The 24,587-nt window shown below is 36.3% G+C and overlaps 1 protein-coding gene across 1 annotated transcript in view; it reads right to left on the reverse strand.

Annotated features, from left to right (window-relative positions):
* Positions 1-1,013: 1,013 nt before the first annotated feature.
* bnc2 (basonuclin 2) overlaps positions 1,014-24,587 on the reverse strand; it is a 234,007-nt gene continuing 210,433 nt past the window's right edge. Inside the window, 2 exon segments of the mRNA XM_048197181.1 lie at positions 1,014-3,137; positions 3,139-3,880. Of these exon segments, the coding sequence (XP_048053138.1) occupies positions 3,114-3,137; positions 3,139-3,880 (766 nt within the window). The 3' untranslated portion in view covers positions 1,014-3,113.

Raw genomic sequence — 24,587 nt, forward strand, 5'->3', positions numbered from 1 at the left:
ACAACTACACCAAACATCACATTAGAGCAAAAGAAAAGTTCAACAAAATATTTCAGGCTTATTTCTCATTGTTTGTGGTTGCACAACACAGAATATATTATACTAGAATTATGTATTATGAATTTTTTTTCCCCATTTGAATAATGATACTTTATATAACTGATCACGCTGATCAGAATGCTCCTCTGTATTTGACATTACAATGGATATTTTTGTTGGACATAAGTCTTCTATTCTGCAGTTTCAATTCAATTTGATCTTTTTTTTGTGCTATATTACTCCATGCCCTCGAAGAAACAGTGTTAACACAGCAAACTTACAGATTGCCTTTGCAAGATATTGCATTCAATGTTAATGGTCTGTGATGGCTCTGTCCTCAGAGCTGCAATGAAATATTTAAAGCTCACTCAGACTCTTTTAGCCAATGGCTTCATGGTAAAAGCCTAACTCTGTGGGGACAATACAGGACAGTAATGACTGCCCAATCCTGCTGTGCACTGGATATCTTTTCTCATACCTCTCTCCTGTTAAATGATTGACCATTTCCCTTCCTTTATATATTACTTGGCCATTTAATGTACTGCCTGATTTTTCAATGTACAAATTTTTAAAACCATCAGATAAATTTGATTCTATCAGAACCACGGTGTGTAAGTATTCAGGGAATCAGATTTGGAAGTAATTTTATTTCTCTTGGTAGATTAAATTATTTAGTTTTTTTTCCTCCTTTGTGTCCATTCTGTGTGTCTTCCTAGTCTTTGGTTCAACTGTCTGAAAAGTATGGGGCCATGAGGTTGATAACTTCCTTCACTTTGTGATATCACATTATCCATCTATACATATGTTTATATACTCAATATAATAATAATAATAATTATTATTATTATTTGGGTGTAAAATAAAGGACCAGCCTTTTTTCAGTCCTAAAAATGCTTTCTGTTTTGAGGTTAACAGGTCATAATGTCATCTTATCGACCAGTTATTGGGGCAATAGTTACAAAAGTAACTCAAAAACATTGTTTTTGAGGCAGTCAAATGCCTTTGAGGTGGTATTATTTCATAGCCCTTTCAGATAGCAGGACAGTAAAACATTTTTGCTGCAGTTGCTCAGTGTTCCCCTCATATGGAATAAACAGACAATTACAATTCCTTCTTCTGTGTTGTGTGCCATCCAGTGAAGTTAGGAGTACACTGTTAGCCAGTGTCCCTGTAAAACCATCCACTGTGGCAGCAGTTGTAATGGAGGTAGGAGGTAGTGGGTAGAGTGGCGGCAAAGCAGGAGAAAACAGAGGAGGAAAAGAAAAAGATAAAACCACTAAAAGAGCTTTGGGTCTCTCCATGATGTAGTTTTGTCACCAACATTCACTGAATCACTGAATTTATTGAATTGCCACAGGTCAGTGGTGGAAATACCTCCAGGTTCTGTGTATCAGTACATTTTAATTATACACACTGATGATATCACTGCTGATACAGTTCATACCTTCTGTCTGCTCTTTTTCTCAGAAAACAACAGCAAGGCTACTATCATAGCACATAAAGGAGGGAGCAAATAGTCTTTGTCCAACATTAATTTTAACTTCCAGTATTGTAAATTACATTTCATTCATTCATAATTATCTTTCAATTCATTTATTCCAATTGACAGCAACAGACATCAAAGGGCTATTTTGCATTCAATTAATTAATATAAACAAATAACTAGAAATAAATACTCATATCTACATACCCTCTAACTGGTTCAAATTTAATAGTGCTTTCTTCTTTGTCTTGTTATTGTGTGGCCAATAGACAATGCATGCCATGAACAAGATAAAGATTAAAAAATCCAACAGTAAATTAATGTCTGGAAGTAATGCATTGGAGGAAATAGCAAACTACTGTAAGTTGTTCTCAATGTCATTTCTTTTCATTGGGATTTGGAACGTTGTCTTTGATTTCATCACAGTTTAGAGCCTCTCTCTTGTGGCACTCTGAAATGTCAATTTAGTTTTTATATGTTAAAACTGCTCAAATTTATAGAGATAAAATAAATTACAGGACACATACTAACTCTTTTAAAGTAATACTACATGCAGTAGAAAGATTCTCTACCTAACCTCTGGGCTAGTTCAGCCTTTAACCATACACTTATACTCTTCAAATGTTTACTCTTCAAATGTTATGATCAGAGTCAGTAATACTTATTTACTGCATTCAAATGATATACCTGAAACACTTACTAAATGGGATGAATACTGGGTTTAATCATGTCAAATGAGATTACTCTCATATAAAGATCTGGCACGTTTCTGTTAAAGGTACAGTAATTACCATTTGGCACTGCATCCTTAAAAATGTCCTTTTAATGTTGGACAACCATCATTGTAAAGTGTTATCCTTGTAATAGTATTACAAGTCCCACTAGTATTGCAAATTGCCTTTTTTTATTTTTTATTTATTTTTTATTTATTTTTTATTTTTATTTTTTACTAAAGCTATAAACATGAGAAAATAAAAAAGTACTTTGTTAGAGCTAAAGCATGCCAGCTCCATCTGTATATCTAACAGGTAGATAAAACAAGTCACAAGTCACATATTTTACTTTTTTCTTTTCTAAAACATTTTTTTAAAGCCAATATATATGAATCAAGCTAGGCAGATGCTACTTTGTCTTGCTTACCTTACCTAATTAAAATGAAAGTATTACAGTAAAATAAAAAGAAAAACAAATGAACAAAAATATCAACCAACCATCAATACAACTGTTTCACACCGAAGCCCCTGACAACATTATTTACATATTTAAGCCAGTCATGCTCGTGTATGGGATTCTTTTAAAAGCTATCATTACACAAATGCAAGATATTTTTTTTTCCATTATCAATTCCGCAGGCAAGAGTCACAAATAAGAGATCGAGAAGAAGTCTGTGTCAGGGATTTAGGGATTCATGTTGTTATACTGTATGTTCAGTCCTTTGCTTCCAAAAACGGAAATGTCAAAAGGGCACAATTCTGTTCTAACTTTTCATACTTGAAAAGACGTTTGAGAGAAACAATGCTATTTTTATAGCAATATGGGGTTGTTGTGGGGAATGGAGAGGGGTTGTTAAGTGGATGTTGTGTTGATTGATCTAATCAATCATTGTGGTATAAGGGGGCATTTTTGTGTAGGTTGGGGTTCTGGCTATGCCTGTTTCTGCTTCTCACAGAAGAAAACATCATGTTACAGCCAGGTATTTTGCATTTGTGCATTTCACGCAGGTGGACAGTCTTGTAGTGCACCCGAAGGGTCCCTTTGTTGCTGTACAGTTTGTGGCAGATGGTGCAAAGTATGCCTCCTGTACCATTACCTCCACTGGATGCCAAGACGGATGGTGAGAAGGAAGGGTCACAGCGCAGAAACCCCTCCTCTGTGCCTCCTTCTCTTCCTTCCTTCCTGGCCTCTTCCCCATCCTTTCCCTCCCTTGCCAGTCTCTGAGCCCCAGTACTATGGTTGCAGTCCTCAGTGTCACTAGCACCCTCCAGGTCATCCAGCAGGATGCCATCATCGCTGCCCTCATCAGACTCCTGTGAGGATTGCACACTGCCACTTGACTGTACGCTAGAGGCAGTGCTCAGGTCCAGCACCATGTAGTCATCATTGGGGCCATGGCAATAGCCGTTGCTGTGCGAGTATTCTCTGGAGATTGGGGATCTCATTCCCTCGTGTCCTCTGCCTCGTGGTGGTCCACTGGCAGCAATTCCCACCCCCTCCAGTCCCAGGTGGTGGTCAGTATAGATCTTTGATAAGAACTCAGCACGCAGCTCTTTAGGCAAAGTCGTAAGCTGGGGGTCCAGGACAATGTCATCCAGCTCTTTGGTCAGTAGTTTGCGGTGCAGGTTGATGTTGGAGCTATGTCTGTAGGGAAGAGAGAACAGGGTGTTCCTGTAGCAATTTATTTCAACATAAAACATATAAATATCTGCAAACATAAAACATACATACAAACAACAACAACAGTGCTAAAGTAACCCTGTTTTCACAGTAACCTTGACAGAATCTGTTTGTTTTCCTTTCAGTAAATTTAAACTAAATATACGTCTGAATATTCTGTACAACACTGATTGTGCTAATATCTTGCAGTAAAATTGTTACTGCAAGATCTCCAATTACTAGGGCTGGAACAACGTGTCAAAGTAATGGCACTGTTTATATTCATCCCTGATCCCTTATCATGTTTCACACACTTTAGAACTTTAGAGCAGATGCTAATGGCTAGTATGGCAGCTCTGCTTAATACGAGCCTGCATATTTTCAAGACTCACATCCACATTCAGCGACAGTATCAAAAATGTTTAATCACAATTGACATTGTTATTAAATAAATGAGTCCAATCGAGGTGAAAGTTCATCCATCAGATATTTTAAACAACCAACAAGGACTTTAAATGCTTAGTAACCGAGTGCAGAGAGTTTGTTTGAGCCGTGTGCCTCCCAGCTAGTACCCACTGCAGCTCCAGTGGATCTGTGAATGAACGAAAATAATTTCTTAATCTACGTGAGTAAACTAAACCCTAAACCTGTAATGATTATACAGTTCACTGTGGCGCTCACATTATATAACATGGCAGACAAATAGTTGTCCAGTGCGGTTCCGTTCATTTGGCACGGGTTTGTCGAGAAGGCGGTTGTGAGTCCTGAAAATGTGTGTTAGTTCAGTTATAGAATGGGGTTGTTACACACGTAAAAAACAAAATGCTATATGGACACTACCGTATTAAGCGGCGCTGCCATACTAGCCATTAGCATCTGCTCTAGAGTTTTGTTTTGTGTGAAACATGACAGGGGGTTAGGGATGAACATAAACAGTTTATAATCAAGTTAATCAATTATGTCGATGCATAATTCCAGCCCTACTAATTTGATGTTAATTTTATAACACCAATCAATTTCCTGCATTGTCATGCTTTTGAGTGACTGCATGAATGTGTTAAAGCACACTTCTTTCTGACACAGCAGAGAGTTCAATAACTCTGACACAGCTTAGACAGTATCCTGCTAAAGTGTTTACTCCTGTCAGCATGTCTGCAGGCATGCACAAATGCAATTGACTCTGACTCAATTAAATACTCCACCACACTGAATGGGAGTTTATCAATTGATTCGAGCTGTGGTAATGCAATAATAGAGGGAAACTTGATAGCATATTAACTCAGACTTGGATAGCATTAGCACATTTACTCACTCCTGAAGGTAGTTTAATCGAGACCCATAAGGATATTGTTCATTTAAGCTTCACTTTAATAAAGATGGGTTTTCTCTCACCCCAATCCAGGATCACATAACACATAGCAAGAGAAAGTGACTTTGCACCAATTAATCTAAAACTTGATTTGTTTTCTTACAACTTGCTCTGCCTCTAGACAACTGTTCAAAAGTCCCTCAAATATGAGACTATGTAATATGTCAATCCTCATTAAGTTTAAAACTAACAACTAAACAAATATTCTGGTGTCATGAAAAACACTACAATATTGGCTAGTACATGTAGTAACAAAAACAAAAACAAAACAACAACAACAAAAAACCCACCAAGATACGTGTGTGCACTGAGCCTCTGTGGGTGCCATACTACAATTGCTCACTACAGTTTCTATCTAACATTAATAGTAATGTAGATAAAATAAAATAAAATAAAAAAGACCATAGGGATCCCAGGCCATGCAAAAGAGTTAAAGTAACTTAAATTGTCACCTAAACATGACTCGTCACTGATAAATGGATTGTACAATGTATTGTAGAGCTTACCAGCAGTGCCATGGTTGATGCAGTCAAAAAGGGTCCCTTTTCTTTAATTATTTAGTTCCCTATCCGACATTCTCCTGCAAGAAGTAAAAATAAATTCAATAGAGGGACCCTTTCTGTTGATATTATATATATTAGGAGTGGACCACCAAAGCATCATCAACATTCAAGAGAACAGCATACTGATTAACTGTGGTGGTCAATTGATAAGCATATGAGAATACACGTGTGTAAACATGACTATTACTCTATTTTGTTTGTATCAGACCAGTTCAATTCTGATAAGAAACAATTAACTATTTTAAATGATATCTTAAAATTAAGGGGACAACTAGTTTTATTTTGAATAATTCACAGCAATTATTTAGAGCTTGTTCATTGTGACTAAATTTTTCTTTTTTTTTCTTTTCTTTTTTTTTTTGCAGTTGATGATGCTTAAGTCGACGGCTCCTTTTGCAGCATGTGACCATACCTCAAAATTGCACCCTCACACTGCTCATAAGCTCTAAGCTGACATGAGCTAAGCTAACTAATTGGCAACACACACACACACACACACACACACACACACACACACACACACACACACACACATACGTTGGGTTTCCATATTTTATGGGGACATTCCAAAGACATAATGATTTTTATACAGTACAAACTATATATTCTATCACCTAACCCTAACCATCATAGAAAACTCTGCATTTTTACATACAAAACAAAACAAAACAAAACAAAACAAAACAAAACAAAACAAAAAAACACTTTATGATTTATTAGCTGTTTTCCTCATGGGGATCAAAAAAGTCCCTACAAGGACAAGGATTTCGGATATTGCCATCTTTGTGGGGACATTTTGTCCCCATAATGTAGCATTTACCAGGACCACACACGCACATGCTGTATTTATGGTTAAACAATACAATATGATTATAGTCTTTACTATAAGAGGGCTAAATTTATGCTAATATAAGTCCCTGTAAAATGGCTTGACACAGTTTCCTGTGATGTGTTGACATTCATGTGTCCAGAAGTGTGACACTGAAGGGCCTTATTTAGGCAAAAGTGTCTAGTTTATGTCACAGCCCGGTAAAGCTGCACTTGACAGTTTGTACCATAAATAAGCAATGAAGACACAATTTAATTCTGAAGGACCTTTACCTCAATTTGAGTCAAGAGCCAAAAGTGACAGATCTAATTTAAAACTAATTTGAAATTATTTGTATATCAAAGCTACTGTTATATCCATAGGCAACCTTTTGATTTGATTTTTTTTTTGTTCAGTTTACATCAAAATAATAGTATAGCAAGCACAGAGCACAGTTACAGTTGTATTGCTTTTGCTTGTTTTCCAAAATGAATAAACTCCAGCCACTTCCGTTGCAAATAAAGTAATTTTTTACTTTTTATTTATTAAAAAAAAAAAGGTTGCTGTTTTCTCAATTTTGTTGTGTATATTTTGTTATTGAGAGGAAAATTTTCATCTAAACACCGCTCTCAGTTCAATATTCAATAATTCAACATTCAAAATAAGCTGGTAGCATATTTTGATCTTTGTTTTACCCCTAAGCGAAGAACGAAAAAGAACTTCGCCGTGAATATATCAGGGTCTTTAGTCAGGAGTCCTTGTTCAAGAGAGCATTCGATTGGACATATTTTCGGGATCCCTGTCCCAAAAAGAGAGAGACTGTAAATTTTAAATGTGTATAATTTCTAAGCATATTTTTTCAGTGTTCAGAAATATAGTTCGGTCTCATTTTGGTTTATGTGGTTGTGCTTTATGAGTAGTTGTGTTACTGCCACAGCCACAACGTTACACATGTTTGATGAAGTTTGCATCATTCATTCAGCTACTTTACTGTTTATTACTGTGAAGGTGCTTTGAAACAATTTCTATTGTATAAAGCGCTATAAAAATAAAGGTGATGACATTACATACACCCACACATATGTTGGTACACCTATCATTATTAGGACATTCCATAGGCGTATAGTTTTTTAAACTGATCTAATGATCCCCTAACCTAGCGTTTATCAACCGAGGTGTTCGGAGAACATCAGTGGGCGCTGGAAGCAATGTCTTCGAAAGGGGGCATTTAGGGCAAATAAATGACAAAGATTTACGATGAAATTCCAAATGCATTTGTCCATTTGTCAGTAGCACAAGCGCGCAAATTGAGTACATCAGAAATGGAACGTAGCATCTGTGTACTGTCGGTGAATTGACACACCTTCATAGAATCACTGATTTTAATGGGTTCTATGTGATTTTGACACACCGTTCATGTCTGATGTAGAGAATAACCTACTAGTTTAAGCTAATGTGACTAGAAGCGATGGTATTAAGACTATTTCCATAGCAACAACTATTTACTTAATTATTTCTGTCAGAAAAGAGCAAAGACTATAGAATAACACAAGACGTGTCACTCGTATTGTTTTGAATGGGAGAAAGTGTAACGCGCAATATGGCGGAATAAGTCCCGCCTTCTAAACAAGAGCCAATCGCCGACTGGTAAAGTCATCGCGTCACTTCAGCGGCCATTAGAATCACCGGTTTCTATAGAAACAGTCAGACGAAGAGACGCGCATTTAGGTCTGCGCATGCGCATTAGCTTGATCCAGTCTGAAAAATACAGTTTTTTTGTCATGATTCGAGCGTTTAGAAACTAAATTTATGAGCCGGTTGTTGTTAGATTGCATTGGTGATTTCAAATATGAAATTTAATCGTAAGGTTGGTGAACAGTTTTGGAGAATTTGATGTTTCCCCATTCAAAGAGATAGGAGCTGCATGATGCCCAGGATGCCCGAGAGGCGTTTCAAAGATGGCCGCTGAGTGAAATGACTTGTCTTAAAGGGACTTTGGGAGTTTGTACTGAGACGAACTTACCAAGTCTGAACCACCAAGGACGCAAGTTCAAACTTAGTGTACTTGGTATTAGGGCTGCCCCCTAATAGTTGACAAACCGTTAGTCGACCAAAATTTTTATTAGTTGCTTCCCAAGAGAAAAACAAAACTCCAGAAAGACAGGAAGTAGTGAAGTCACGCAGTCTGTGATGGACAGATCATTAACAGCTGGTCTAGTAATTACAGTACATGGGGCAGGACATCCAAACTCTTGCCTATCATTCATCTACCTCAAATATGGCGTATAGGGCTGTCAACATTAACGCGTTAACGCATGCGATTAATTTAAAATCCTTAACACATTAAAATAATTTAACGGATATTTAACGCAAAACAATTATAGAAGGATGTGAAATTGCGTCATAACGTAATTTACTTAACGCAGTTAGATGATCTTAAAGTTCATGCTGATTATACCAGAGATGGCAGAGAGAATTATTCATTCCAGTGTCTGTTTCGCTTTAAAACACGAACTCTCTGTCATATTCTGTCATTGTATCTGAAGAGCGCGAGCCCTCCCGCCTCGCGCTGTTCCTGTCTGAATGGAACGTCGAAACATCCCACCGCTGTATGGCCAGATGACATGAAAGCTATGTTTCTCGGCTGGATAAAGCAATCGAGCTTCTTGCTATGAACGTTTTGATAGATGAGGATTGAAATCAAAGTAAAGACGATTGCGGTGGCGTACAGGAGACATATATTAAGCACGCGTGAGTCCGTTATATTGACGTGCAAACAAATAATGTATGAGCACTCTTGATGCACTGACCGCACATTGTATTTATGCACAGACACATTTCAGTACATTCACGTTGTTTTCACACACATCCAGGATAATGTTTGGATTTGTCCTGTGTATGTTGCTGTTAGGGATGGAACCGTTCGGTTCTCCACTCACGGTTCGGCGCGCACTTGCATCCCAAATCTGACGACGCATCTATAATATGGTTTGTTGAAAACAACGTCCAAAACAGACAGACGGATTCAGCTAATGCATGTTTCAGTCGATGGATGTGCAGTCTGGTTTACAAATACGTTACAACTGCGATGATCAGAAGAACATGGACAAAACAGTCACTCGTTGTAAACAAATGTTCAATGATGTGCCGAAAGCTCTATAAGCAGTCATTTACGCCGTCATCACCCGGGTTGATAGCGCGCGAGGGCAGGTAAGACCTGAACATCTCACGTTGCTATCTGTGTTGAAACTTAAACCTTGCCAATTTAAACATTCATCCGTAAGACACCAAAGAGAACTCGCGCGCGCGCTCATCCGAAGCGCGTACCTGGAGAGCCGCGTCACAGCGCGAAAATACTCTCGCGCAAATTCTCTTTCAAGTCTTGCACCTAAATGGACAAATTCACACAAAAAAATGATGACAACATGCCTATCTTAGCGAGTATCCTAACAAACATAGTTAGGTTATGTCTTAAAAGAAAAACGAGACAGCGCATGTGTTTCAGTATCAGTGTACTGGATCTTTGAATTATGTCTTAAAGGGACAGCAGTCTAATATTCCTGCTCTCTGTTTTTAATGTTAATCAAAAGACAAAAGACGAAGAAATCACTCTTGACTGAACTCTTGTAACTTAAAGATGCCATCGAACATTTTTTTTACAAGATGTAATATAAGTCTAAGGTGTCCCCTGAATGTGTCTGTGAAGTTTCAGCTCAAAATACCCCATAGATTTTTTTTTTTAATTCATTTTTTTAACTGTCTATTTTGGGGCATAATTAGAAATGCAACGATTCATGTTGCAGCCCCTTTAAATGCTCACTCTCCCCGCCCACAGAGCTCGTGCTTGCCTTAAACAGTGCATAAACTAAGTTTACACTGCTAATATAACCCTCAAAATGGATCTTTACAAAGTGTTCGTCATGCATACTGCATCCCACATAGCAAACAGACTTGGCCCAAATGTGGCCTCATAATGGCACTGCTGGCGTGTTGCCGGCACTGGCATACATCATGTCAGCCAACTGTGGGCCATGTGTGGCAATGATGGCACTGCATGCATGACGGCAGACAACATTTGGGCCGATTGTGGATGTGAGGTGTGTGGCCCAGATCAGTGTAGCGATTATGTGCCATACTCTGTGTACTGGACAATTGTAAGTATTTAGGCCTGCTATATTCAAGGCAAGATTTACCCTAAACGGTCAACTATTGTTTATTTTGGCGCGATCTCCACGGTAACACCAGCTTTTCTGGTTGGTGGATGAGGTTCACGTGATGCGTCGGTTGAAATTTCTCCCACTGAAGGGTGAAGACGTCTGTCGGACAACCGCTGTTCTAGGTAAGTGAAGTTATGTTGTGTACGACCTAACATTAGATGTTATGTTATGTTAGATGTTTTGAAACAATATTTGGCCTTTTGGAAAGAATTGAACTTAAACAATTTTACAAAAAAGCCGCCAAATGCGGTTAAAACTCGCAGATTATTTTGGTTATTATGATTAATGAATTCCATCACTCGTAACAGCTATCTTTAAAAATAGAATAACAACCCATTTTTGGCGCTTTTTGAAATACATGAAACTCGGATGCCACTTAGTTCTTTATTGATGTGAATTTTGCCTATAAGGTAGCTGATTCACTGCCCCTTGAACTTGAGAACCCAGATATGAGGACTGACGCGACCGGGGTGAGATAGACTGGCCTGCGGGATGTCCGAGGCGCGGTGCTTCCTGTCCAGTGTGCGGAACAATGTAGCCCACTGTTGTTAAAAAATCACAGCAAAATCAGCAACAGTAATTGACATTTTTAACTGAAAGTGATTCAAAGGTTGTACAATCAGAGTTATATCTAAATCTAATCTCTGACTTTGATAATCAGGATAGGTCTATGTCTGATATTTTTGTTTTAGCTAGTAGACATTCTTAAAACAATAAGAAAGCAATTTGTTATTTCGTAAGCATTTTGCATCAGTCATGTAGAATCAAATCTGGAATAATCATTGTGTCACATAAACAAAGACATGTTTTTGGTATTTGTAGGAGGTCATTGTTAGTTTACATTAACCTATGCAATAAGTAACTGTTTAAGACAGACCAGTACATTTTGAAATTAAATGCACTTTTTTTGAGGTGGAAATAAGATGTTATGCTTTGAATGCGTTACATTATCAGTACTTCAACAGTGCATTGGTTACTCTGTTTACACCACAGTTTCCATATCTCAACATTTTTAAGGTTTTTGTTTGCTAAAATGGTCTTATTTGCCATAATACTGTTGTCAAACTCTGACAAGCCAGTTAGTCATTCAATAGTGCCATATTATTGGCAATCATTTCCTGTAAAAAACACCAAAGCAACCTTATTTTTCATTTGTTACCTACATTTATTTACAGTAGATGGATGAATGTTTGTATATGTATTTATTAATTTTGTAATATTATTTTGTCTTTTAGCTGCTGTGAGGAAAAAATTGTCTGACACAAGACTAATAGTCTGCTGGAATAAGGAGAGAGCACTTGTGGAGAAATGAGGGGCTGCAGAGCTGTACTTCACTTCCTGAGGACAGTCCTAAATAGGATCATGTTCTCCCTCACACATACAAACATTCTGATGTGTAAATTTGTTTTAAGTATTTTTTTTTTTTTAATTTGCTCTATATTTGTTGAGAGTAAAATTACATTATAATATCTTTACATTTCAGTGCTAGATTCATTTATATATTTATGAGGTGGTAATAAGATATGCTTTGATTGTACTAAATAAAATAGCCTTCACACAGTTACACAATTCTGAATGTGGTTATTATTATTATTATTATTATTATTGGCTTGTGCAATATTGTTAAATAAACTAATTTTGAGAATTGAATTTTCTTGTGACTCATTTGTTCACATGGTTTGGGTAAGATTAGGCTGGGTTATGGCTCATTTTTGGGGTTTCTGGTTAAAGGGTGGTGGTGATATGGTTAACATATGGCTGAGAATTGGTACCAATAATAAAACCTGTATTGGCCCACTTCAGGGCCAGTTAAGGGTGATTAACTGGCTGAGATTCGGGCCGGTTATGGCCCATGTGTGACCTCTGTCTTTAATCCAGTTCTGGGCCACTTCAGGGCCGTCATTCTTTGCGGTACTTGGGCCGAGGGAAACGTGATCGTGTGGCCCGGAGCTGGGCCAGAAAACATTTGCTATGTGGGATGTATGCGTCGGATTATGTGAGTATTGTATTTATTTGGATGTTTACATTTGATTCTGAATGAATTTGAGGCTGTGATCCGTGGCTAACGGCTAATGCTACACTGTTGGAGAGATTTATAAAGAATGAAGTTGTGTTTATGAATTATACAGACTGAAAGTGTTTAATAATGAAAATAACGACGGCTCTTGTCTCTGTGAATACATTAAGAAACAATGGTAACTTTAACCACATTTAACAGTACATTAGCAACATGCTAACGAAACATTTAGAAAGACAGTTTACAAATATCACAAAAAATATCATGTTATCATGGGTCATGTCAGTTATTATCGCTCCATCTGCCATTTTTCGCTATTGTTCTTGCTTGCTTACCTAGTCTGATGATTCAGCTGTGACGCATCCAGACGTCCTGCCCTTGTCTAATGCTTTGAACATGAGCTGGCATATGCAAATATTGGGGCCGTACACCCCGACTGTTATGTAACAGTCGGTGTTATGTTGAGATTCGCCTGTTCTTCGGAGGTCTTTTAAACAAGTGAGATTTATATAAGAAGGAGGAAACAATGGAGTTTGAGACTCATTGTATGTCATTTCCATGTACTGAACTCTTGTTATTTAACTACGCCAATATAAATTCAATTTTTATTTCTAGGGCACCTTTAATGTTTCACCTTTATTTAATTATTCAAAGAAGTTCATATGCAGTTATTTTATATTTGATTACTTAGTTTAATTTCCGTACCTGAAAAATGCAGTTTTGTGAAAATCATACTTCAGTCTGATTGTTTACTTTGCTGGATATAGGCAATGATGGCAAAATGGATATGTTATACAAGAAAAATGGTGTATGCTTCATGATAAGTGTGCGATACTGCGATTAATCGTCCATTTTGCCATCATTGCCTATATCCAGCAAAGTTTAAGATTAAGAGTGTGTGATTAATCGCGATAAAAAAAAAAAAAAAAAAAATCTATTGACAGCCCTAATGGCTTATCATCTGAAATGTAAGTAGTAGCAAATTTACATGGCCGCTCACTTTAACATTAACCTAGAAAAATGTGGGCTATTTGAATGTTTGTGAGGACTGTAAAAAAAAGATGGACGATGCACCTTCACTCTTTCCATTGTAGTAAGTGAAGCCACCAGTGTGCCAATACGGCACTGACATCTTGAGTCTCGAGTCTGCGTATAGTGAACTTGGAACCCGAGTCTGCGCAGTATGAGCGCAAAGTGGAGCTGCAATATCAAGGTCCCTCCCACACTCCCATATAATCGGTTAATATTGCAGAACAACTCATTATGTCGGTGTAAACAGTTCTGGAAATGTAGAAATTAAAGTTAAAGCTCCAATTTACTCCTTATGATCCAGAAAAAAAAGTCTGTTGGTGCTTCAGTGACTACTTTGCTCAGAGAAGCTGTCAATCTCATCTGTCAATCATGATGTCAAAACCCACGTTTTTATAGCTTACTGCATGACAGCTAACATGGAGGCGCAGGTGCGATCACTTGCACTTAAAATACTCATTTTTGGTCATCATACAGATAAGAGTAATACATCTTTTGAATCTGTAAAGAGTCTACTTTTATTTGCATGCACTCACAATAACAACAAAATGTTGTGCTTTTGTAAAATAATGAAAACAAACAGGGTGCGATTTCTGCCATCTCTCTCTGTCAACTTGAGCGTGGCAAAAAAAGAAAAAAAGAAAAAAAAAAAGAACGAAAGAACCGAAACTCCTTGTAAACTTGCAGAAAAATACAGAAAACACTAGTTTATCAATTAATTATTAAAATATTAAAGTAGTCTCCTTAGCTGTTTTTCCCCAACGCATTCATAATCATTACTTCTGCTGGTGCGCTGTGGCAAGCTTTATGCATGTGCTTCAATGCTAATTAGGCTATGTAGGCATTAAAGGCTCATTATTATGATTTATATGGTATATTAAACGTGTGATTAGTCGACTAATAATTAAAATGAACCACTACTAGTTGACCAGAAAAGTCTTTGGTCGAGGGCAGCCCAACTTGGTATCAAGAAATGCCAAAAACTATCCTGAAGACATTGTTTAGCTTGTTCCGGTGAGTTTGATTAGGATTGGAGCTAAACTCTGCAGAGGCTTGTTGCATGAAGCTAGTTGGACAAACTCTGAGTTTTAGAGTAGGTTTGGAGTTGACAAATCCATAGAAATCCAACTTAAAACCTGAATAAAACTTGCTCCAGAGCAGGTTAGCCATGTAGCGTAAGTTACCATAGCAATGAAACCCGCTAAAAACCAATCCACCTTCATGAGCCCGAAAAACCAGAGTTTGCTCAAACTAATCTTGAACTTACCTGGGTAGAAACTGAAACCGGCTTTGTGCAACAGGCCACAGGACAGCGGCACTCTAGGACCAATGTTTGCCTATCCCTGACTTAGAGCGTCTAGCATTGTGACACAGTATAAACACAATATGCTTTTTCTTGTTCTTGTTTTCCATTGTAAAAATTAATATGAATGCTTCTTGTTTGCTGATTGGCTGAATTTTGTGATAGTCTATGTAATCAAAGTTTCAATGCCAAATGTCTAAAGCAACACTCATAAATATTATGTCTGTTCACATGGCTTTTTTGCTCCTTAGAAACTAAAGATAATGCTATTTCATCTATCCAGTCAAATTAAATATGTTATGTTGCTTTCAGTGACATGCTTTTAAAATGATATATAGGTGAATAATAATAATAATGCTAAAAATAATTAAAGCTGCAAGCAGCAATGAAAGGGCCCAGGCTCACCGCCACCCGGTGGCCTAAGGAATACTGTGAACAGTGGGCGATAGTCATTTAAGTGGATAAATAGAGGAGAAATATGGCAAAGTCATTTTGATGCACCACAGTTCCTGCTGCCAGCAGGTGGCGCTTTGACTATAACTGAATATTGCCATGTAGATGTCTTCAGGCCAGGATGTATTATCAAACGTGAAGTTTGGGGCAGATTGAACATTGTATGCCTGAGTTACAAGAACTTCCTGTTTCGTGACGTTAATCGCATACTTTAGCACTTAGCCAAGTGTTGCATTATTTAACGCATTTCCAGCATGTTTGGTACTTCATGGCATATACAAATGTGTTTTTCTGGGAGTGAATTACAGTGCAAAGCATGACATTTCCTGTTGCCAGCAGGTGGCGCTATGACTAACTGAATATTGGCATAGAGATGTATTCAGGCCAGGACTCTTCTCAAACGTGAAGTTTGGGGCAGATCGGACACTGTATGCCTGAGTTACAACTTCCTCTTTCATGGCGAAACATCGAATTTTGTCAGGCCGCCACGGATACACCCTTCAGCGAAAACTCTAGATCTTCACAATTTAATGTTGCAAAGGCCTGTAGATTAGACTGACCAAATATGATGTTGATTTGGTTAAAGCTCTAGGAGGAGTTTGTTAAAGTACAATGTCTAGAAATGGCAAAAACTGCTAAAATTTTTCAGAGAAAATTCAAAATATCTCACTTCCTGTTGGTTTTTCAGATTTTGCACCCAGGGACTTTTTTATAGATATTGGGCTGTTACATGTGTCTAGCTAATTTCAAACCTGTACATGAAACGTAGCACGAAGGGCGCTTAATTGAAATTTTAATGTTTTGAAAGAAGAATCTGTTGCTCACCACTAGATTTACTTAATCAAAAATACAGTAAAAAACAGTAATATTGTGAAATATAACTAAGATGAACAAAGATTGAAATAGAAATATGAAATGGAAAATTTAAATGTGTATTTTTTTTTTTAAATTAATATTTATTAACATTATAAATGTCTTTACCATCTTTTTTAATTTATTTCACATTTTGCACATTTACAAAGCAGGACAGAGAGCATAACTATATCATAAGGCACACCACACTTAATAACATCCAAAAAAGCAAGATCTGAAATGGAATGGACTCATGACTTAAAAGATGTAGACCAGGACAGCACTAAACTGAGGATTCAACATATTCTTCAAAAACAGGATATCTTCTAAAACTAAAGGATAAATATGATTAATTTTCACCGGAGCCAATTTAAAACATTCACCCAATATTTAGAGGTAAAATCACAATAAAAATTTTTAAGAGTTTCAGGAAAGGAAGAACGAACTGTTCTGTAAAAATTCCACTATGGATTTATTCTAAACAGGATTTTGTAACAAGTCTCTTTAACCTTTTGGGCAACAGGGTATGTCAGAAACGAAAAAGTCTACAGCACTGAGAATCAACAATATTATGCTTAAACTAAATGTAAATAAATTTATTACACTTATTGTTGAATCAATTTAATGGATCCTTGCTAAATTAAATTATTGGTTTATTTTTTTTATCAAAAAAAATAAAAAAATAAAAAATTCTACTGACCCCAAACATTGAATGGTAGTATAGATAAAATAATAGGCCTAATTATAATAAACACAGAATAATAATCAACATTAATATTCAGGGAAGACAATTAGACAAAATTTTATTTGATGGGGAGCGGTATGGAACCTAGATAATGGGTAAGGGGGTGCTGGCCCAAAAAGCTTGAGAACCACTGCCCTAACCCTACTCCTAAACATAACACTCAAAGAAAACTTTCTGCATTTTTTACATTTTTTAATAAACAAATCATTCAGTATGTTTATTTACCGATTTGAATTATGAGGGCATCAGCATGTCCTCATAATGTAGGGGGCATGGCCTAAAACCTGAATACACACCACAATTGGTGTTACTTTGGATGCTCATAATGTACAGTAGGTCAAACCAGAACACACACAGATTTAATGGAACCAAGAAACAGTACATTTAACTTAGTTTATTTTGACTAAAAATAGTTAAACACAAAGCCCAAGCCCTAACACTCCATGGTAGACAGTCTACCCTTTCATTTATCAGGTTAAGCCTTTCTGCCTCATTTCCTTCTCCCCTGCAACCTCATTTCAGGCCACAACTAAGTTATGCCCCTCAGTCCCCTCCTCCATCCCCCAACACCTCCTCTGCTCTCTCTGCCTCCCTTCCGACCTCTAATGTAGCAGCCAAACCAATTTGCCCAAAGCTTGAGGCAGCCTCTCCTGAGAATCCTTTTTTTTTTTTTTTTTTAAACTCTGCAGAGGAGAAGAGAGGTATGGCTCTTAATGTGTCTTGTCCTCAGAATGTTAATCATCTTTAGGATTTGATGGCCCTTTCGGTTCCTGCCAAGTGTGCACATTTGTGAAATGAGTTGTAATACTCAATTGCAAAGGGAAAGAGAGTCACATTAGATGATGAGGTGCTTTGTTTTGTATTTATCTTTTCCTCTAATGTGCAGTGGGCAGCTGAATATCAGATCACTTTCTCTATGTCAAGGCCATCATCACAGTAGCTAAGAATGTTCAACTAACACAAATGATAAAGTTTGGAGTCATAGTTTGGAGTGCTGAATTCTTTAACATTATGTCTCAACGCCACAGGAAGAGAGGGGAGGAATGGGAAGATAGAATTAACCTTCACTCTCCCTAACCACAGTTGGCTTGTGTGAGGTGAGACTGTACACTGAATATTAGCACACCATGGGAATCTGGAGGCAGGCAAACTCTCAGGGTCATCATCAATCAGCAAGCGAGGGAAAACATAACAAGACAATAAGGGGATATATATATATATATATATATATATATATATATATATATATATATATATATATATATATATATATATATATATATATGCTCACCCTTTACAATAAATATGCAATCATTTCATTTACATCCATGCAACTCATACTAAAGAAAAAAAAAATCACTATGTAACAACATTCCGCCTCTTGGCTACAAACAACAACAACAAATGTTGTGTACCTACTGTAGTAATATTCGGCCACATCCCTGATACATACTTTTTCTTTATCATAATTGAATCCTCAAGTCAATGTTTATTCATTTTAAAGAGGAGATGGATACCTGTTTGAGAACTGAACAGGATGTAATTTATCAAATTGACTTCCTACTCAGGGATGTCAACAGCTCATTTGAAAATCAGTGTGGAGAAGTCTTTTAACACTGAATTTAGATGCCACATTAGCATTTGTTATTTGAATTTTAAAGCCATCTATGATCAAAATGATATTCTACATTTTTAAAGTAATTTCAGGTTGTGATTTAGGCCTATACATTTGAAATAGAATGTTGGTAGATAAGATGTTTAATGTGAGTTTATAAAGTAGTATTCAAATTATTAAATTACTCAAACTCTTAAGTTGTTAATTTTTTTAAAAAACATTCAATTATTTAATTATTTTTTTAATTAACAAAATTGGTAATGTAAGACAATGATACATATGATTGTCTGTTTTAGGGCTTTGTCGTACTTTTTGTGTGCTTCTATCATTAAATAATTGTGATGAATTTAATCCTTTGTAAATTATAATTTTGCAGTGTAAGATTACAGTTAACACCTTTAAATATTAAAGACATGTATTCAATTCAGTAAATACTTGAAACAAATCACAACAAACTGGCCAATCACAGATAAAGTGATTATATAGAGTGTGAACTAATGATCACTTTTTTATTTGTTAAACACAATCCCGAATCCACTAAATACACACTACTTCATTACAGAGAAAAAACAGCATATTAACTCTTAAATGCATGACTGTTTCGCCAATCATTCTTACATATTCGGGTCTTTATCGACCCGGATCTATATCTAACACGGAAGGATCTCTACCTGTCGCGATAATATAAAACTCCTCTGATATTAGAGTAACAATTACAGAAGAATAACATAAATCATATTTTGTTACCTTTTGGAGCTTGAAAAGGCTCAGTTTGAGCAGATGTTTTATGCCATCACCACTGTCCTCGTCAGAGCTCATTTCCCAGTAATTTCAGCAAATAATAGGCTAGTTTTATGTTTGAGGTCACAAATATGAGCCCATTCGCGATCTCAAACGTATTCTCAAAACTATATAATTTTCAACATATTCAAAATCAATATTCCGATCGCTAACAGCTTCACCAGATCCATCCAGTAACAGTTACAGTCATATTTGATTGCGTTCAGTGCTTGCTCTGCAGTAAATCGCTGAGCCATTTCATGTTTTTCTTATTATTTCATTTTCTGTCTGAAAGAGTCGTCACTTCAACATTGTGTATCAGACATTGCCACCTTGTGGAATAAAGGTGAATTGCACTTATTCCATCATCTAAGATTCAATTATTGTTGTGCAGAAAAAATATACGTACACTCATACACACCTCGGGTCGTTAGTGACCCTATATAATTTTTACAAAAAATGAATTAAAAAAATGCATTCTTTTATAATTTTGATTTTTTTTCTTGTTATATTCTTTTTAATGAATTGATTGAGGAATGGTGGTTCTGGAATGGAATTGATTGGTCATTTTTTTCTTCACAGTTTTAAATTCCAGTTATTGTGTGTTTGATGCCAATTCATAATTCTTGTGCTGTGTGACCTAACAGACCCGGTAGCAAGTGACATCGTTTAGAAACAGCATTAAACTCCAGCAAAATAAAGTCATTTTATGCAAATCCACAGCCCTTTATCTAGATCAAACATTATAATGGGAATATATCATATTGGAGAGAGTTTTACCGTGCTGACTGTTGTAACCGGACGAGATGCGCCGTTTGAATGCTGAACGCAGAATGATTGACAGCCGCAGCGGAGGGAAGACAAGTTTACATGAACTTAATGATGTAAATATTCTTCTGTCCCTCACATTAAGCTATGGAATGGCTTCAAATGACTTTGAATATTTTGCATGAAAACTCAATTGGTGCTTGTCTATTTATTTTGGTACTTAGTACTTAGTACTTAGTACTTAGTACTTAGTACTTAGCTATCTAAATGGGGACAATGCATAGACTTATATAGTTTTTATATTCAGCTAGTTATAAATACTAACCTAACCCTTAAATCACCAGACACTTTCTGCATTTTTACAATTTAGAAAAAAAAAAAAAAAAAAAAAAAAAAAACAAACAAATAACAACAACCTGCATTTATTTAAAGGATTAATTCACTTTCAAATGAAAATTACCCAAAGCTTTACTTACCCTCAATCCAGTGTATATGACTTTCTTCTTTCTGACGAACACAATCATAGAAATATTAATAAATATCCTGACGCATCCTAGCTCTATAATGGCAGTATGCATTACCAAACGAGTATAGCTGAAGAAAGTGTCTCCATCCACATCCATTCATCATAAACATATTCCACATGGCTCCGGAGGGTTAATAAAGGCCTTTTGAAGTGAAGCAATGTTTTTGTGTAAAAAAAAAAAAAAAAAAAATATATATATATATATATATATATATATATATATATATATATAGAAGGCCTTTATTAACCCTCCGGAGCTGTGTGGAATATGTATGATGGATGGATGTGGATGGAGGCACTTTCTAAGCTTGGGCTAATTTTCATTTGAAAGTGAACTAATCCTTTAATTTTTATGTAATTTTTAGAAATGAAAACGCACTCAAAAGGAAGTTTTGGGGTTTTTTTTTGTGAGGTTTAGCTCACTTCTGGTTACAAATTTGTCCTCAAAATATGGTTAAGTAGGTAAGGTACACACACACACACACACACACACACACACACACACACACACACACACACACACACACACACACACACACACACACACATGTACATTAACATGCCTTCAATCATTTGTTATCTAAATAAAACTGTAACTTGTGACCAGAGAGGGTGAGAAGAGACAAGCTCTTATCTCTCCTTCCTCTGGAGTGAATGAGATGGATGAGGTCTCTTTTTTTCTCTTTAGAGTGATTGACTGTGTCTAGATGGCTCTTTCTGACATGTACTGCTCCTCTGGCAACAAAATAATGATAGATGCTTTTGTCTCACTGCACAATGGTGAATGTTGGACTTGAGATGGATTAATAATTGAATGTGCATGTCTATCAAGCTTTTTTTTATATATATTTCTGTATTTTGATACAGATGTACAGTATATTCTACTTCCTAGAAGTGGAGCAGTTTGAAATTAAACCAATTTGTTTAACTTTTTGCTGAATGATATTAGTAGTGACTTTTATGTCACTAATGGTTTGGCTGACTTTTATTTACTGCCCATTGTCATCCTGGAATATGGCAGTGATGTGTCTTCCTACATGGTTGTTTAACCCCCTGGTCCTCTTCTTGTAGGGGTCACACTTGGCTCCTTCGCAGTCAAAAGTGACCGAAGCCTTGAAATGTAACTTCTTTTTTTTTTTTTTCAGGAAAACCAATGTAATATATTTTTGTTCAATAATATTTTTTGATTATTATTTAAAAAACTGAGGGTATTTTGTGGTACCATGCAATATTTATACAACTTTTATTAGATATTTTTCCCCATTGAAATTATTACTCATTTTGTTCTAATAATTATTTTTAATTATTTTTCAATTAAAGCAGTATTCCAGTAGAGACAAGGTATTTAAAATCCATTTTTTTAAGGTAGATTAGTGTTATCTAGTGGGAGTAAAAAAAAGAAAAAAATATGTAATGCCATGGTGTACGCTAGATTCCTATATAGTTCTATATAAAGGTGCTTATAAATTATCTAGTGGTTTTTAGTAATAAATACTTATTTTTTATTAAGTTGTTTATTTGGATTTATACTTAGATATTCTCAAAGACTACTTTTTGTCAAGGTTTGGTCTGGGTCTGATCTGATTTCAACCACTTTTGGCTAACTTTTGGCTAAATTTTACCATATTGTTACAGCCACACCAGTTAATATGGGTGTATAATAGTGAAAAAAAATTGTGTAATCACATGGGTATCACACTGGTAATATGACGTAAACATGAAATATGAGGCCATTTCATGAGTCCTCATATTTAAAATAGCTTTAAACAATGTTTTATTAAAAATGTAAAAATGCAGAATTTTCTGTGATGGGTAGGGGTAGTGTAGGGGGATAGAATTTACAGTTTGTACAGTATAAAAACCATTACGCCTATGGAATGTCCTGTGTGTGTTTGCATATGTGTGAGTGTGTGTGTTTGAGTGTGTGTGTGTCTGTTTTGTACTCTCAATGTTTTACAGTGTAATCTCTGCTGTTTGTTTTTTACTGCTTTGAGGCTGAATTGTTGATTTTATTTCACACATTTGCAAAAACTTGCTCTGTGTTATAGTCGTGCTAGTTCATATTTATGTATGTGTGTGTGTGTGGGGGGGGGGGTGTTGTGTTTTTTTTGCACTCTTGACATTTTAGAGTGTCACTCCTTCATTGCTGTGCACTTTTTTTCTGCACAATGGCTAAATTGTAGTTTGTACCACCAAAAGATTCTCTGAGTTTTCATTTTTTCGTATTTCCCATTCGTTTCCATTCATTTTTGACTGTGAAGGAGCCAAGTGTGATTTTTTTCGACCCTTTAACATAACCAAATCATGTCCATGATTTTTTTGTGTGTTCACATAGCTAATGCAACAAAAGTCACCAAGTGTCATCCCATTCTGATGAAGCAAAAAAAAAATAAAAATAAAATTACATTTCAAAACTTTCATTCATTTTTGATTGAAGAGGACCAAGAAAGCTACACACTCCATCAATTAGGGTTAGAAGAACTGTTGCCAAACATATAACATGCTAGAAACATAATAATCACTGCAATAATGATCAAATTATAGACTCTTAAAGGGTTGGTTCACCCAAAAATGAAAATTCTGTAATTTATTACTTACCCTCATGCTGTTCCAATCCACACCCGTAAGACCTTTGTTAATCTTCAGAACACAAATTAAGATATTTTAGTTGAAATCCGATAGCTCTGTGAGGCCTCCATAGGGAACAATCGATACTTCCTCTCTCAGATCCATAAAGGTACTAAAAACATATTTAAATTGATTCATGTACAGTGGTTCAATATTAATATTATAAAGCGACGAGAATATTTTTGGAGCACCAAAAAAACAAAATAACGACTAATTTAGTGATGGCTGATTTCAAAACACTGCTTCATGAAGCTTCGGAGCACAGATGAATCAGTGTGTCTAATCATGATTCAGATCGTGTGTCAAACTGCCAACGCCTGAAATCACGTGACTTTGGCGCTCCGAACAGCAGATTCGACACACTGATTCGTCTGTGCTCCGATGCTTCATGAAACATTGTTTTGAAATCGGCCATCACTAAATAAATCGTTATTTAGCTTTTTTGGCACTCCAAAAATATTCTCGTTGCTTTATAATATTAATATTGAACCACTGTACTCACATGAACCGATTTAAATATGTTTTTTAGTACCTTTATGGATCTTGAGAGAGGAAGTGTCCATTGCTCCCTATGGAGAACTCACGGAGCTATCGGATTTCAACTAAAATATCGTAATTTGTGTTCTGAAGATTAACGAAGGTCTAACGGGTGTGGAACGGCAGGAGGGTAAGTAATAAATAACAGAATTTTCATTTTTGGGTGAACTAACCCTTTAAGCATTTGCCTATTTGCCTATTTTTTTTGGCCGGGCAGTATAGTATTGCAGAATGCATTTTACTTGTAGAGCCAAAACAATTAGCTTTGGAAAGTCTACATTTGACTGAAGATCCATTTGTTGCTTGCCCTCTAGCATAAATGTATTCTGGGACTGTTTATGGTAAATGTGTTAACTAGCAGTTGGAGAAACTTGCACCTCCTGATGTGATAATGAATGCAGCGGTTTGACAAGCTGCAGCCTCTGCTAATGTATGCATGTCTACCTGTGTGTGACAGGTGAGCAAGTACAGGTAAACAGCAC

This window comes from Megalobrama amblycephala, linkage group LG7 (assembly GCF_018812025.1).
Source record: "Megalobrama amblycephala isolate DHTTF-2021 linkage group LG7, ASM1881202v1, whole genome shotgun sequence".
NCBI lineage: Eukaryota > Metazoa > Chordata > Actinopteri > Cypriniformes > Xenocyprididae > Megalobrama > Megalobrama amblycephala.